The sequence below is a fragment of the Aquarana catesbeiana genome, linkage group LG04 (genome assembly GCF_042186555.1).
Source record: "Aquarana catesbeiana isolate 2022-GZ linkage group LG04, ASM4218655v1, whole genome shotgun sequence".
In the NCBI taxonomy this organism is placed as follows: domain Eukaryota; kingdom Metazoa; phylum Chordata; class Amphibia; order Anura; family Ranidae; genus Aquarana; species Aquarana catesbeiana.
The window spans coordinates 537,637,393-537,654,742 of NC_133327.1; the positions used below are offsets into that span (position 1 = coordinate 537,637,393).

Sequence of the window (17,350 nt, forward strand, 5' to 3'; positions counted from 1 at the left end):
GAACACACCAGAAAGGTCAGGGATACAGTTGTGGAGAAGCAGGGTTAGGTTTAAAAAAATATCTCAAGCTTTGAATATCTCACGGAGCACTGTTCAATCCATCATCTGAAAATGGAAAGAGTATGGCACAACTGCAAACCTACCAAGTCATGGCCGCCTACCTAAACTGACAGGCTGGGTAAGGAGAGCATTAATCAGAGAAGCAGCCAAGAGGCCCATGGTAACTCTGGAGGAGCTGCAGAGATCCACAGCTCAGGTGGGAGAATCTGTCCACAGTTGTGCACTCCACAAATCTAGCATTTATGGAAGAGTGGCAAGAAGAAAGACATTGTTGAAAGAAAGCCATAAGAAGTCCCATTTGTAGTTTGCGAGAAGCCATGTGGGGAACACAGCAAACATGTGGAAGAAGGTGCTCTAATCAGATGAGACCAAAATTGAATGTTATGTGTGGTGGAAAACTAACATTACACATCACCCTGAACACACCATCCCCACCATGAAACATAAGACAAGTATATGCGCAAAGGACTGAACACAATTTATCCCATAGGTAATGAGTCAAATAAATGGAAATGGGGGGGGTGGGGGTGGGGAAGGAATGCAATGATATATATATATATATATATATATATATATATATATATATATATATATATATATACTAATGTCCAACAGGTATGGGCAAAAAAGTCCACAGAACATAAGGAGGGTGTAAAGATCCACCGCACAGGGCAGCCGCCATATGGGAACAGAAACCATGTTCCAGTACACTGTAAATAAACAAGTTTTAATAGCACTAAAGCTAAACAACTCACATTTAGGAGGTAAAAAGCAGGTATATGATTAGTCCCACAGTGGAGAGTGGAAGAAAATGCCCTCAGTTGACGGTCCTATCACGGATGGGAAGCGCTGTATCTTCTCGTTCGCCGTTCACTTCTGCTCCGCTGTAGTGGGGGCTGGCCACAGTGGAGAGGATCTCAGAAGAAAGGCCTGGAACGCTGGTGGTGTACAGGACGAGGACGGATGCCGTCACTGGAAAGCTATGCGTTTCTCTAGAATGCGCACAAGCCAGTCGTGCTCCTTTATCAAGCTAACTCGTGAGACTACAAGGAGCTGTCTTATATGCTGTACAGGGGGAAGGGGCTGGCACACATGTCCATAGATAACATGGGAAATCGTTTATATTACAAAGACAAGCAACAATTTTAGGTGTTCATGCCAGATATAGCAAAAAATAACATGTCTATCCATATATAAAAAGAATTAAACATTTAAAGGTTAAAAAACATTGAATATGATAATAAATAATATAATAACAGGGCAATATATACTTATCGGGACATGGTTGGCAGCAATACATGTATATGTGTAAATCTTCAGAAGAGGAAAGGGGGGAGGGGAGAAATCATAGGTCACTAACTCTATCTAAACTTGACAAATCAATATTATAGTACCTGATTAATAGCAAGATTTCAAATTGATTAATTATTTATTATTCAATATTCATTAATGGTGACATCAGGGAATTACTTATGGTCAGTAATATTGTTCATGGATTTGGAAAATGAATTTAAAAGGTTCAGTCAGGGCCCCAAATAACTATAATTAATTAAAAATCAAAGATTAAAATTTAATTAAATAAAAAAAACATTTATTTATTTATTAAAAACCTCAATCAATTAATTGATGATTGTTTTCTAAGAATAAATGCATGGGAGTGCATACGTATGTACACATGTCCGTGAAATAGTCCGTGGTGGCAGCAAACTATTGACTCAGGGGGGCTGAATACAGATGTACGCCACACTTTCCAGATATTTATGTGTAAAGAAACTTAAAAAACATTTATCATTTTCTATGTGATAAAGTCTTGCGAGCTACCCAAAAAACAAAACTTATTATATATGTACTAGAAACACAGTGTAGGTGTGTGAAAGGTATTCAAAAGACCAGCTGCTAGCACTGATCACATCCCCATATGCATGTGCACCGAAATCAATATATAAGAGTGCAGCGCTGAATCATGACATATAAACAAATATCAAAAATCATTGAATCCAACAACATATAAAGTGCATAATTAAATGTCCATAAAATAAAGTGCAAAAATGTCCATATTAAAATGGTGAAAATTCATCAAGTGGATGTTGATTGATGAACAACTAAATGTAATAGTGAAATCCTAAATAAAGCTTCCAGACCACCAACGAATCACCTCACTCGTGCTCCCCCTCAATGAGTATAGGCTCACCTCTGGGAGTGAAACCCCTCAACTAAGCAGGGTCAGAAAACGCCTGTGAGCCACCCCAGGACTCAGAGATCCCCCTGAGGAAGACACGTGACCCTGTGTCGAACACGCGTTGGGGAGGGGCCAAGGATGGTAAAGGCACTCGGGCTCTATATCGATTTGAGGAGCTGATCGAGATTTTGGATGTGCTTTAAACCCATGTCCGTATTACCCTGTATATTTTAATAAACGCATGTTAAAGTGTTTAAAACAATTCAAGCACTATTGGAGTCTTTTTCTCTGCATATACCCTGCTGCTGACATACTGAGGAGGAGATCTTGGGAGAAGTTTAGGAGCCAGCTGTGTTGAATATCTCGCTGAGTCCTGGGGAGGCTCACAGGCGTTTTCTTACCCTGCTTAGTTGGGGGGTTGCCCTCCCAGAGGTGAGCCTATACCCATTGGGGGGAGCACGAGTGAGGTGATTCATTGGTGGTCTGAAAGCTTTATATATAGGATTTCATTATTACATTTAGTTGTTCATTAATCAACATCCATTTGTGGAATTTTCACCGTTTTAATATGGACTTTTTTGCACTTTTATGTATGGACATTTAATTATGCACTTTATTTGTTGTTTGATTCAATGATTTTTGATATTTGTTTATATTTCATGATTCAGGGCTGAACTCTTATAATTTCATTTATCATTTTCCTTCCACTTCACAATTATGTGACACTTTGTGTTGGTCTATCACATAAAATCCCAATAAAATACAATTATGTTTTTGGTTGTAACATGACAAAATGTGGAAAATTTCAAGGGGTATGAATCCTTTTTCAATGTACTGTATGAAAGAAGAAATCAAAAGGGTCTCTTTTGTCATAAAAAAAACTACCTTTCAGTGTTTTTTTTAATGTTTAAGGTAGGCCAATGGCTGAGAGCACTGACCAGAGTGTTCAGCAGGGCAGATTGGTGTACAAACATCAGATTGTTAGTACAGTGGCTCCAACCTGAGCTGTCAGGTTTTTTTTTCCCTTCAGCCCGCTGCGTTGAATGAAAAAAAAAATAGTAGCGTGTACTAGGCTTAAGACAGAATGATACTCCAATGCTACGTCACATGTCATATCAGACCAAACCTTCACGTGACGTAACACGCATCAATAATCGATTCAAATTTCACTGAGCTAATCATTATCATTACAGATTACAGTGGATAGAGTTTTTTTTCTTTTTATTGAATACACTGATTTGAAAAACCTTGTAAAAGCTTGGCGTACACCATAATAAGCAACATACATAAGTTGTAAACATTTATTTTTTTATTTTCCCTTAAAGATCTTGACATTTAAATTTTTTTAAAAATCCAGATGACATTGGCATTAATAACTTGATTAAAAGAAAACAAAACAATAGCACATTGACAGAATTTCCACGCAGAAAGACCTTTCCTGAGATTACATATTTTAGCTTGAAAGAAAAGATGCCCTTTCCTAAATACAAGTTGGATGGATAATTAATGCAATAGTTTTATCACAAATGTTAACATACCAATTTTTTTTTTAAAGCCCCATTCCAGGAAAAAAACTTACCATCAGTAGTTAAAAAAGAAAAAAAAACATAATCCTATCTAAAAGCCTTTTTTTTACTTACCTGTAGCCACACTCATGTGACAATCTGGCCTAGAGTCTACTCCTCTTCTGTTTACATACTGGTTTGGGTCCTTCTTTGTGTGGTCACATCTCTGCCTGCCTGAAATGGACATGGACACTTTCTATTGGATGGGCTGTAGTGGGGTTCTCTCAGGATCCAGAGGAGGATACTAATATCAGAGGGGGCGGTAAGGGACAGGCAATATCAGAGGGGGACATTGCAGCGCTGGATCAGCGGTTCTCACCACCCTGAAACAGTGGCACTGTTTGCCCTGAATGGTGAACTAAGGTGAGTATATCTCAAGATAAAAGTGTAAAGAAGACTGCATGGGCTAGAGCAGGGGTGAGAGGATGGGTTAGGAGAAAAATAGTTTTTGGCCTGAAATGGACTTTAAGTACAAAAGTTTAAAAATAAAAAAAGATTATCTCAATACATGCCTAAATTGCAGTCAACTGCTGCTTTCACATCTTTTGGTGCTTTGTAAAAGTACAGTGGTTCCCCCCAAACCTTAGGCATTGTGTTTGGACGGTGTAGAGGACTGTGTTGTCCTTTCCTGTCCACTGTACCTCCCTATTGATCCATCACTATGATGTGCAACCTCACTGCCAAAGAGAAACGTGTGATGGGTGGGAAGAAGCTGCTATCAGTAAGCTTTGAATCTGGCCCAAGATATCATTGCTTTTACAGAATGCTAAAGGTAAGTGATGCATTTGTTGATGTTTTTACTTAAATCATGAGTTAAAGTATTTTTTTCTTTTGAAAGGATAGGGCATACAGCTAAATATACCATTAAAATACCCATACATGAACAGTTTTACCTACCAAATTATTGATAGTTCTCTTCAAGCAGACTTGTGATCCAGACATCTGTCAGACAACAAAGCTAGATTATGGACCTACCTAAAGACTATATTGCAGTTAAACAATACAATACAATGCAGCCTGGTCCAAAAGCCAAAGCAGTATAGATAGTGAATGAATAGCTCTCTCCTCCTCTAGGTACATTCACACTTTAAGCTTGAAAGCACTGCATGAAGCAATAGTCAAGCCTAACTGGCACTGTTTTGCCTCCTTTCGGTCTGAGTGCTCCAGTGCAGAGAACTACAGGGAGTTAATATGAGAGACCACAATCTTCAGTACATCCCCCATATTTCTGTTAAGAAAGGTTTTCCTTTAAGGGTTAGTTTACCTTTACCAAAAAAACTGTCTATGCAGGTAAGCAGAGCCAGTAGTGCAGATTTGACTTAAGTTGAATAATGCCCTCGCTGTAGGTGTAGGTCATTTATGTACCTCCTGAAGGCTGACCAAAAAACGCCCCTTTTCCTGCCTTGTTGCTATGATGCTGCTAAGACAGGATGGTTCCGAGCCATTTCTGATCACCCCCATCATAACAGGTGCCAGCTCTTTCTCTAATTCTGAGTACAGTGCTGCTGCAACAGGGGAGATAGTGAACAGCGCATGTATGAGTGTTTGAGAGCTCACTCCTGTGATTGTGAGGGCCAGTAATAGCTGGAAATGTCTTAGCAACAAGGCACAATGAGGAGATGACATCTCTTGGAGATTTTCAACCAGGCTTTTGGAGGTACAGTATGTAAATGGCCTACACATAGGGGCCTTAATCAACTTAAGTCAAAGCTGCACAGTTTGTTTTTACCTGCATAAGTAATTTTTTAGCTGAAGGTGAATTAACCTTTTTAAAGTTATGCAAACTCTAACAATAAACTTCTCTTATTTGCGCCCTTTTGGTCTTTTAAACATATATTTACAAGCTTTTTTGTTATATCTGTTCGATAAGTGCAAAAAATACCCGTTGATTCTGCCCGAAATCTTGTAAGCTAATAACTTCCTATGCTTTTTGCCTGTGCACCATTGGTATCAGCTAGCATTGTTTTCAGCTATCTGTGTGGACTACAAAACATCTTCCTCCTATGTTATATGGAAGAGAAAGAGGAAGAGGGTTATTATGTATTCCAATATTAGGGTGACAATGCTACCCCTCTCTAGATATGGTGAGTGCACACTGCCATCCTAGGACAGAAAGAATCATACTGGCAGGATCAATAGGAGAAAATCAACCTCATTTAGGGATTAATACGCTGCAATAAATTGCATTTTTTTCTTGATTTAGATATGCTTTAATCTACTTTGACTAGCCTACAATATGGTAAGCAGTTCTCAGCTGTATACCCCAAAGTACTGACACTTTATTCTTGATTTTACACATTAATGGTTGTACTGGAAATATTAACATTTGTGGAGTTTTGTCTTAATGTCACAAAATACATGTACATGTTTTGTCACACTTGTTAATAGCACTTTAAAGGTGGAAAATTAAAACTGTACTACAAAATTGTTTGTATCTTTAAAATAAAACTCCAGACAAACACCTAAAAACATAGTTCTATTAATTTTATGTGAACTTTTATTTGTCTACCAATTGTGTTTAGCCAGTCTTTTCATTCACATTTACACTCATCTACACCGCATTGCCTACACAGTGACATCTTCCTAACCTGGTTCAGCTTTGTGGCTTCATGCCTTTGCCTCCAGACTGCTTGTTGAATAATGGATCAGAATGATGGTCAATGAACAACAGTATACAGAAAGCTGCAATGTTAACCCAGGAATTAGTTAAAGCAGAACTTTACCCAAAAGGAGAAGTTCTGCTCTTCCTCTGACCTCCCTGCCTCTGCCACATTTGGATTATATGTTTTTTTTTCGGGGGGGACCGGGTAGCTAGTTTTGACAGGTACCCGCTACCACTTTGGCTCGGATCACGTAAGCGATCTGAGTAGAAGTTCTCCTCTTCCCCTCCCTGCCCGCAACCTTCTGGGACACATCACAGGTCCTGGAGGGCTGCAGGACATTCACAAAGCGCACCGCCCCTCACGTATATGTAGTGGGCAGCCAGCTGTAAAGCTGTTAAGAGTCACAGCCAGCTGCCCACAGTTAACATGCCAGCACCGGAGACCGAACACTGGTGAAGAAACCAGCTCACGTGAGGGCAGTGCTGGATCCTTGGACGGGTGAGTGTCTGTATATTACAAGTCCGCTGCTACAGCTTTTGTAGCTGTTGACTTTTAATTATCGCACATCTGACTGAAGCTTCTATTTAAATTTGTTTCGTAAAGCATAAGTAAAGGCAAAGCAGTTTTTTTTTTTTCCATTTTTGGATAGAATGTGGAAGTGCCAAGTTTATATTACTGTCTGTGTCCTGGTGACCACTGGCAGTGAGACAAAAAAAGGAAGACACCTAATATTTGATTGTCATTGCAGTAATAGGTGAGAATGAATCTTCCAATAAGTACATGTGTTGGCAACAAATGTCCAAGATGGAGATTTCCTTCATTTTGGGAAGATGTCCTCTCATTTCCTGCTGCATTTCCAACACAAGAAGAAAAGGGAAATTTCCCTAACAGCACATACACAACAAAATAACCAGATAGGGGTTTTAACCTTTCCCTACTCTATCCAAAATAAAAAAATATATACTATGTAGTGTGGTAGAGATGGGCAGAGATGTGTGAATCACAAGACTGGCTGGACAGCAATACAATCTGTTTAGGTATATGTATTTTGTTGTATAACTGAAGTCTCACTTTAATTAGCTTTTCTAATATTGACACCGCATCAGCATCTGTTCTGCACATTTCACTGCCACAAAAAATACAACTAGATCTGGGTGTATAGACTTTGTTATGTGCTATAACATTACAGTTACAATGTCAACTTTCCTTATGACAGAGGTGTACCATACTACAATATGCGTAACAATTAAATACAGTGTGTCGGTATTTATTGTAACAAATAGTATAACAGACTGCTTATATAGTAACTTAAACCACTCATTATCACAAAATCTTTTTTTCCCTTATTGTAATAATAATGCACTGCAAAAGCTGCATTTTCTAGAAAATAGTCCATATCTATGGATAGGTTGTAAGCGGACATTTTTAAAATTACAGTATGAATTCATAAATCAGGCTCTGATCCTGTATACTGTATAGAGAGTTTGTCGTTAGTAGCTGAGACTAAAATTTCAATATGAAATATGGTTTGTAGTATTGTGTGACTGGACAGTTGGAACACTAATTAAGAACCATGAAAATAGAAAGAAACACAAATTTTTGTCTACCATAATTTTCTTTTAGAATATTGCTAAAATTAAAGCAATTTTAATTTCGCTTTACTGCCCCAAGAACGCTTACCTTTTCCTTTGATAGACAAAAACAGAATTTCATCACAGCAATAACCCTTTGTTATTCCAGCTACTATGGGAATATCACTACTTTATCATCCTCCTAAAAATATAGCTTAGAATTCTAATATGGTATTTTCCCACCAAATTTTCAGCTGCAAATGTATCCGTTATAAAGTTATAGTACCTAGGATATTTACAAAAATACAATTAAATACAGTAAGTTGGTCAATCACTACATAAAAAAACATTTCTCTATTGCTGTAACGTGTTTCACATTAGTCCTGTCACATTTAACAGCTGTATAACCTGCATAAAATTGCAGATGTATTTAGAAATAGTCTGTTTCACACCAGAAAAAAGTTGTTGGTAAGGCAATAGGTCACTGAGTGTTTAGAAATCCTAAACGCCTGCAGAGAATCTCAAAGATTTCAGCTACACATAATACTATCGTAATCACAGTAAAAGTATACATAGCAATGAGGAAGATTGTTTTTTCAAAATGTTCAGGGACCATGCACCTGGTGAAATTGTATTTTTTATCTAGGCTTGCTGCATCACATTTAAAAATTGGATTCACTTGGAAGCCAAAAAGATGAGATTGTAACCAAAAGGCCACTACTTCCAATGTAATTCTCAACAGTACTGAAATAATGTAGAACACTGTATAAACAGGCTTCTGGAGAATGTCTTCTTGGTCAATACTCTTGCAGGCTGCGTAGAGATGGAAAACTGCTCCTGGAACCAATACTGTCACCAGCTGAAGTGCCCAAAATACCTGCAAAATGGAAATTCATTACAATTGTGAGGTGCACTGAAATGTGTTTTTATTATAGAATTCTTGCGGTACAGAAGGTTAACAAAAGCTCTTGTAAAGCAGTTACTTGCTTGCCCATTAATGACCACAGGCAGTAGATCTACAGCTTAAAGTGGATCTTTCCCTCCCTTTTTTTCTAACCTCTGCTTTCCAGGTTGCAGGTTCTGCACAGGTCAAATACTCGTTCACCTAGTGGATCCAGCATTGTCCTGCTGAGATCCCCTTCTCCTCTGCCACCGCTTGGTTCCCGTGCCGCCATATTCTTGTGTGACATTATCAGGAGGCTGCTGGCTCTTCCGAGCTGAATCGGTGGAACAGAATTTTTTTGTCTCGCAAGAGTGGCGAGACTGGGGCGAAGCCATATGACGTCGTCCCAGAATGAGAGGGGATCCCGTCTGCCATCATTTTACTATACGGCAGGCGGGAGGTGGTTAAAATGTTACTAAAATCTTTTCCTGGTGCAAACATGGCAGCATACATATGATAGAGCTCTGCCCCTATTTCAACCCACAGGACCATTGTAAATCTATAAAAGGAAAGAGAGAGAGACCTGCACATTCTTCTTATTGTCCTCAAGACCTTCACCTGCAGATTGGTGTGTTATTCCAGATAAAAACACTGGCCTACTGACCGACTAAGTCGGTGTCTGCCTGGGTTCAGCCTCTCCCAGGTGCTATCCCGATTTGTAGGATGCAAAATGCACCAACAAAATGGAAAGTCTGGTATGGAGGTCTTTTGGAGCTGAGGGTTTTTTTAACTAGAAATTCTATTTCTCTAGTGGTGCACACCTATGGTGGTGTTATGCAGTGTTAATTTTGGCAGCAAATTTCGAATTTTATACATATGAATGCACGGGAGAATCTACCCACCTTTGGTGTACATCACCACAAGCCTTTTTGACTCATTGGGTGTACGCCCTTTTGGGTCCAAGCATTCTGGTAAGACTTCATCTAATTGATGGTGGTGGATATTCTACTTACAACTTTCCTCATGAATTGTTTCCATCCTTGATGTCAAGAGGATGTTATGAACATTTGGTTTATATCTGTGGACTCACTACACACTGGGTTCTTTTATTTGTGGACTTCACATTTATTCATTTTCTATACACTGATTCATTATCACTGTGAATATATCTAATTAAGGTTTTTTCACATACTCCTAAAATTGGTTTTGAGATTCACATGAACATTTATAATCTCAGTTTATTCAGAGATTTGTTTTATAACCAGGAGTAACATGCAGGAAAACTGCACCACCACAGTACACCACCACTGCAGCCAAACCATAGCATACCAGTGTGAACCCAAAGGGTTGTTCACACTTGCTGCAGCCACTGTCACTCCACTGAAAAGTGATCTATGCTCAGGTCACTTTTCAGAGGCATTTGACAGGCAGTTAGGAGGTTATATCACTTCTCCCTGCCTGTTTTAACCTCCTAAATGCCAATCCCTCAAGGTAATGGCATGGTGAGCCCACTTGAATGCACATAGAACCAAGTAAAATTATAGCCTGAAGAAAGAAAGCTCTATGCTTGCAGTTAAGAAAAGGTTCTGCTGGGGAACAACATAAGAAAGAGGAGGAGGGAGAGAGATGGCAGGAAAGGATTGAAGGAGAAGTGGAAGAGTACAGTCACAGTGCTGAACTGCTCACTCACTCAGTCCCCAGCTTCATATTTCGGCTGCTTGATTGTAGCATTTCTGCTCACACATCCTCTTCACATATACAGTATAGCGCATGGACGGGCTGCACAGAGGGAGGGGCTGCACAGGGAGGGAGTGCAGATCCAGGAGAATGTGCTGTCCAGACGCTGGTAGCCCAGGCTCAGAGAGAACGGAAATCAGGCACTCGTGTGGTGTGAGAGATGCAGCCAACATCGCTAGTGCTAACTGCTAAGCATGGAGCTCCTTAGAAACCAGAAATTCACAAGGGTAAACGTCCCTTCTTAACATTTTCATTTCGTTTTCATTCATTAACGAAAACAAAATTGATTTTCGTCATAGTTTTTGTCAGTGGATGAAAATGTAGTGTACTTTTCAATTAGTTTTTGTTACTGTAAAAATGCAGCTGACGAACAATTTGACAAAAACGTTTTCGTTGACGAAATTAACACTTGTGTTATGATGCTGAAGTCAGCACTGCAGAATCTGTTCTATGACCTGGCTATTTCTTGCCTTTGACTTAATAGTCTCTCTCTCCCTTTTATACTTTTTTTTTTTCCTTTTTTTTGACGGTCCACAAGTGCGTGGTGGTGGGCTTCTTTTGGCATCTCGGTATAGAGAAATGCGCTCTGCGGCCGTGCTGGGTCGCTGTAGTGGTGGTGGTGGTGGGGTGTCGGTTCTTGTGTGATGTTCTCATTTTAAGTCTGGGCAGGTACAGGATGGGGGTGTCTGCTCTGGTCCTCAGGAAGTGGAATTTTTCTCCTTGTTGCCCTATGCTGTTCTTTTTAAAAGATAAGGAGGGGTGTGGTTTTTCACTTTCCAGTCAGTATAGGATCCTATCTGCTATTCTTAATCTATACATTTGCAGGACTTAAGATCCTTTTCACCAGAATAGAGACTTCAAGAGCGGATGGAAGGGTACGCAAGCCACCTCTCTGAAAATGCAGAAGCCAAAGTCTCTTTCGGTCCCTTTAGACTCTCAAAGTCTTGCTGACATGAGGGCAGCCCAGGCTGGAGTGACGGGGGCTAGGTTGGCTGATTTTGCACATGTTGGGGCAGCCCTTTTTGGGAGTTCAGACATCACCCTCTGTAACATTTCTTCACCCCTATCACAGAAAAGCATTCCACTTAAAAGAGATGTCATCTATCGGTCTATCAACATTCTACAACTGCAACAGGCAATTGTCCAGTTTCTCACTCAGAGAGATTTACAGGCTTTACTCTAATCTGTTTCTCATACAAGAAATATAGGGTCTGGAGACCGGTTATTTGCTTAAAGAAAATGAGTCACAATGGGAGAGGAGCATTTCCAGTTGGTGTGCCTTCCTTTCAGGCTCTCTAGCCTACCGAGGGCCCTAACAGAGGTCCTGGTCTCTGTGTTATACCATCCAAGAGTACAGGGAAGCTTCAAGTCCATAACTACTTGGAAGGCATTCTACTGTTGACCCAGATTCGAGACTAGCTATTAGTTCAAAGGAAGATTCTTCAGTAGGGTTGCACAGATACCACTTTTTTAAGACCGAGTACAAGTACCTATACTTTTTTCAAGTGCTCACCAAAACCGATTACCAATTACCTTCTTTTTAATGTCATGTGACAGTGGCACTAATATGCAGCACTGATGATGCGTGGAATGACAGTATTTTTTTTTTACAATTTTTTTTCTTTTTTACAATTTTTTTTCTTTTTTTTTTACAATACATTTTTTTTGGGGGGGGGGGGGGGGGGAGTGGATGGTGTCAGTGTGTTTTTTTTTTTTTATTATTATTATTTTTACAATTTAACCTTTTAAATATTTATTTATTACAATTATTTATTTTTTTATTTTTATCAGTCCTGTTGGAGGGTGGCTATGGTGAGATATCAGGGGTCTTAACAGACCCCTGACATCTCCTTTTTGAGACAGAGAAGGGAACTAAGGACAGAGATTCCCCAGTCCCTTTCTCTGTAGCCTCAGCTGCATTGAAGATGAATGGACAGGAAACAGAGGTTCCTGTCCATTCATAAACTGAAGCATCATAAACACAGTTTGCAATACAGTACTCAGTTATGAACGAACAGCGTCAGTGATCACATGACTCTATTCATTCAGAAAAGGAAGGAGCCGGTAAATTACATATTCGAGGAGATAATTCGAAGACAGAGGGGGCGGAGGAGCACGAAGGGGGACTGAGGAGAATGGAGGGGGACAGGAGAATGAAGGTTGACTGGAGGAGCACGGAGGGGGACAGGAGCACAGAGGGGGACAGGAGCATGAAGGGGGACAGGAGAATGCAAGGGGACCGGAGGAGTACGGAGTGGGACAGAAAAACAGAGTGGGACAGGAGGAGCATGGAGGAGGACACGGAGGGGGACTGAAGGAGGACAGAGGGTACAGTCGGTGATGATCGGTGGTGCAGTGGGGGAGTTACAAGCACCGATCTCCCTGTATAGATTTCAATAAAGCAGATAAAAGCTGCAGGGAGGGAGAGGAGGAGAAGCGGCTCCTAGCTGCTTTATTTAAATCTATACAGGGAGATCAGTGCTTGTAACTCCCCCACCCCCGCACCGATCATCCCCAACTGCCCAGGTATTGGGTCAAGCATCGGAGCATTTGCCTGAGTCCAAGTACTCGGGCAAATGCTCGATATTGGCACCAATACCAATACTAGTATTGGTATCGGTGAAACCCTATTCTTCAGGCCAGTCTGAGAAGTTATGGCTGGACAGTAAATGTCAAGAAGAGCCAGTTGGAGCCGACCCAATGAATCTATCTGGGGGCTCAGCATGATACTTGGGAGAGTGCCCTTTCTCTTCGTCTTCAGAAATCACCTAGCATCTAGGAAAAAGTTCAGAGGGTCATATCTTCATCAGTGATGTCAGCTTGCCAATGCATGAGTCTCCTGGACACAATGGTGTCTTCCTTCGTTATGCTACCCTGGGCACACTAGCATCTCAGAATGTTCCAAAGGGTTTCCTTTTGCAGTGGAGGAAGCAGCACCTGAGCCAAGTCATAAAGATTCCTCTTCAGATGCACATGAGCCTCTGTTAATAGGCACGGTAGGACCCTCACTCAATCCCATCTGTTAGTTCTGTTACCCTGGACCATTGTTACCACTGACGCCAACTCTCCAGGGCACCCTGCAACCATCTCAACGTGCAGGGAAAGTGGATTTCCATCCCTTCCTGGAAGACACTGAATTTTATCTGCATGAGCTATCTTCAGGTACTTCCTCATTTAGGTCCTTGGAGAAACAGTTCATTTTGCCAACTGGCAGGTCCAAAGGGAAGCAAGTTACAGCAAGGACTTTGTCATCCTAGATTGTTACAGTCATCCAGAGAGCATATAGGGTGTCCAGATGGGAGCCTCTGCGAGTGGTAAAGGCGCATTTGACCAGATCTATTTCTAAATCATAGGCAGCACATGCAAGGGTGCCTATAGAGACCATATGTATGGTGAATTAGTCAACATGGCACACTTTTTTAAGCACTAGTGGACCCAGCTACTCTCATTACAGCATACCTTGGCAGGAAAACCATCCAAGCTTCAATGTTCAATATTAATAAAGTTTGAATATGACCCTCCTCTACAGCTCTTTATTAATCATATTAATCATATTGTATACTGTCATATTGGAACCAGGAAAATGGAAGATTGTATTAAATACTTACCGTAATTTTCCTTTCCTGATGCCAATCAATGGCAGCATATAGACCCTCCCTCAGTCTTGTTCAGAGCATGTGAGAATCTCTCTCTCTCTTTTCTTTTAGAGATCTACACTGGACCTGTAAGTGGAGATAGGGATGGAGCTCTATCATATGTATGGTGCCATGGACAGGCACCAGGAAAGTTAAATGTTGGTAAGTGTTTGATACAATCTTTAATTTTTTTGCATTTTGATACAGTGGAGAAGGGTTATAACCTCCATAAGTTTAAATTTGTCTTCACTCACTTCCTGCTCTGTCTGACACCTATACTAGAAATATCAGCAATGGAGACATAGACAGCAAAAAATACCTGCAATGGAGAGAAAACCAGACACCAAGAAGTTTATTCTAAAGCAGGATTTACTGAAGTCCCATTTCAGCAAAAGAATTACACATTTCGAGAGTATGGTGGCTGTCTTTGTTTAGGGTGACATTGTCTCTATCTGTCACTAGTCACTGTCTGTCACCTTGAAGAGGGCCACCGTGCTCTCAATGCATTTGTTTTGATTATATGGCACTTCAGTAAATCCTGCTTCAGAATCTACTTCTCAGTGTGTTGGTTTACTCTTCATTGCTGGATTCTCTACAGTACCACTATAAAGCCATGTACCCACCTTTCACAAGGGTTACCTATTGGTGTCTGTGCAGTATGGTGTGATAATTTGTTAACAATAAAAACCTGCATGAGGTTTTAACCCTTCTCCACTATGCTAGAAAAATATTTTTATTTCCAGATTGAAGATCTTTCACCTACACTTCTGTTTCCATCTAGTAACTGAAAGTAAAACAGAGGGGTTGATTTACTAAAGGCAAATAAACCTTGCACTTTTCAAGTGCAGTTGCACTCTGCAAGTGGCAGTTGTTCCAGAGTAGGGATGAGCTTCGTGTTCGAGTCGAACCCATGTTCGACTCGAACATTGTCTGTTCGCCGAATTGCGAATGATATGGGCCGTTCGCGCCAAATTCGTGTGGCATGTCACGGCCCATAATTCACTGCGGCATAGCAGTGCATTGCTGGCTGATGATTGGCCAAGCATGCACTATGACCCGCATGCTTGGCCAATCACAGTGCCGTCTGAACAGAGAGCCATAATTGGCCAAAGCCAAGGAGGCTTTGGCCAATTATGGCTCAGGGGATTTAGTACACGCCCCACACTATATAAGGCCTCCTGCACAGCGGCCCTGTGTAGTGTGTGTTCCGGCGTTGAAAGAGATAGACAGAGAGACAGTGTCATCTGATTTAAGTTAGATAGATTAGGCAGGACAGTCAGTGAGTTAGCTGCACTTACAGTGTATTGTGTATATATATATATGCTTCCCAGGTGTTGTGTGTATATATATATATATATATATATATATATATATATATATATATATATACACTGTATTCAGTTTAGCTAGATGCGTTCCTGTTATCTTCCTACTGACAGGCAGGCTTGTCTTGTTACAGTATTTACAGCTACCTGAAGAAAATTGCTGGTGTTCTTTTGATCCTATTAGTACCACAGTCAGGCAGCTAGACTATTTACAGTTAGTGTAGTGCGTCCTCCTCACAGTGTTCAGTTAAAGCTACAAGTTAGTTTAGTGTGACCTCTGCACAGTGTTCAGCTAAAACTACAAGTTGGTGTAGTGCGTCCTCCTCACAGTGTTCAGCTAAAGCCACAAGTTAGTTTAGTGTGACCTCTTCACAGTGATCAGCTAACGCTACAAGTTAGTGTAGTGCGTCCTCCTCACAGTGTTCAGCTAAAACTACAAGCTAGTGTAGTGTGACCTCTGCACAGTGTTCAGCTAAAGCTGCAAGTTAGTGTAGTGCATCCTCTGAACAGTGTTCAGCTAAAGCTACAAGTTAGTGTAGTGCGTCCTCTTCACAGTGTTCAGCTAAAACTACAAGTTAGTGTAGTGCGAGCTCTGCACATTGTTCAGCTAAAGCTACCTGTAGAAGGTTGGTGGTGTTTTCCTGATCCTATCACTACCGCAGGCAGCTAAATAAGCTACAAGTTAGTTTTTTGCGAGCTCTGCACAGTGTTCACCTAAAGCTACCTGTAGAAGGTTGGTGGTGTTTTCCTGATCCTATGACTACCGCAGGCAGCTAAATAAGCTACAAGTTAGTTTTTTGCGAGCTCTGCACAGTGTTCAGCTAAAGCTACCTGTAGAAGGTTGGTGGTGTTCTCATACTACAGGCAGGCATTTGATTTTGCTAGCTGCAGTATCAGTATATATATATATATATATATATATATATATATATATATATATATATATATATATATATCCCAGCTTAGTGCAGCTACAGGCCATTAGTATGTCTGGAAGGCCAACAAGGAGAGGCAGACAGTCACAAGCCAATAAAAGAGGGCAAGCAGGCTCTGTGTCAAGAGGCAACAGTGCTGGTCGTGGAAACGGTGCATCCTCATAAGCACGTGGCTGTGGGACACGCTTGGCCTTTATTTCGGCAGCTAGCCGTGTTGAGCCGCAACATGCAGAAGACTTGGTTGAGTGGATGACCAAACCGTCCTCATCCTCCTCATCCTCTCTCACCCATGCTCAGGGTACTTTGTCTGGCAAATCAGCTGCCAACGCGGCCTCTTCCCTCGGCTCAATGGCATCAGTGACTCCTTCCCTAGCCCCACCATGTCCTCCTGAGGAGTCCCTCGAACTGTTTGACCACAGTGTTGGGTACATGCTCCAGGAGGATGCCCAGCGTTTAGAAGGCTCTGATGATGATACTGAGCTAGATGAAGGAAGTAACGTGAGCACGGACAGAGGGGGTGCCCAAGAAGGACAGCAATCTGGCAGTCATGCTCCCCCTGCTGCAGCATACTGCCAGGTTTGCTCCAGTGATGAGGAGGGAGGGGATGATGAGGTCACTGACTCAACGTGGGTGCCTGATAGGAGGGAGGAGGAGGAGACACATCACCAACGAGGCAGGATGCCCTCCAGGGCCCAGCCTAAGGGCAGCACACTGACTGCATCACACCCCAAAGCTCCGCATGTGCAGGGCGCTGCTGTCTCTGCACGTTATTCCAAAAGTTCTTTGGTGTGGGCCTTTTTTGAGACGAGTGCATCAGATTGCACCGCTGCTATTTGCAACATATGTCTCAAGCATAT

At 41.2% G+C, this 17,350-nt stretch overlaps 1 protein-coding gene across 1 annotated transcript in view; it reads right to left on the minus strand.

The window, feature by feature from the left end:
• Positions 1-3,573: 3,573 nt before the first annotated feature.
• Positions 3,574-17,350, minus strand: part of GJE1 (gap junction protein epsilon 1) — a 28,991-nt gene continuing 15,214 nt past the window's right edge. The window contains exon 3 of the mRNA XM_073627857.1: positions 3,574-8,855. Coding sequence (XP_073483958.1) covers positions 8,460-8,855 — 396 coding nt within the window. The 3' untranslated portion in view covers positions 3,574-8,459. The remainder of the gene's footprint in view (positions 8,856-17,350) is intronic.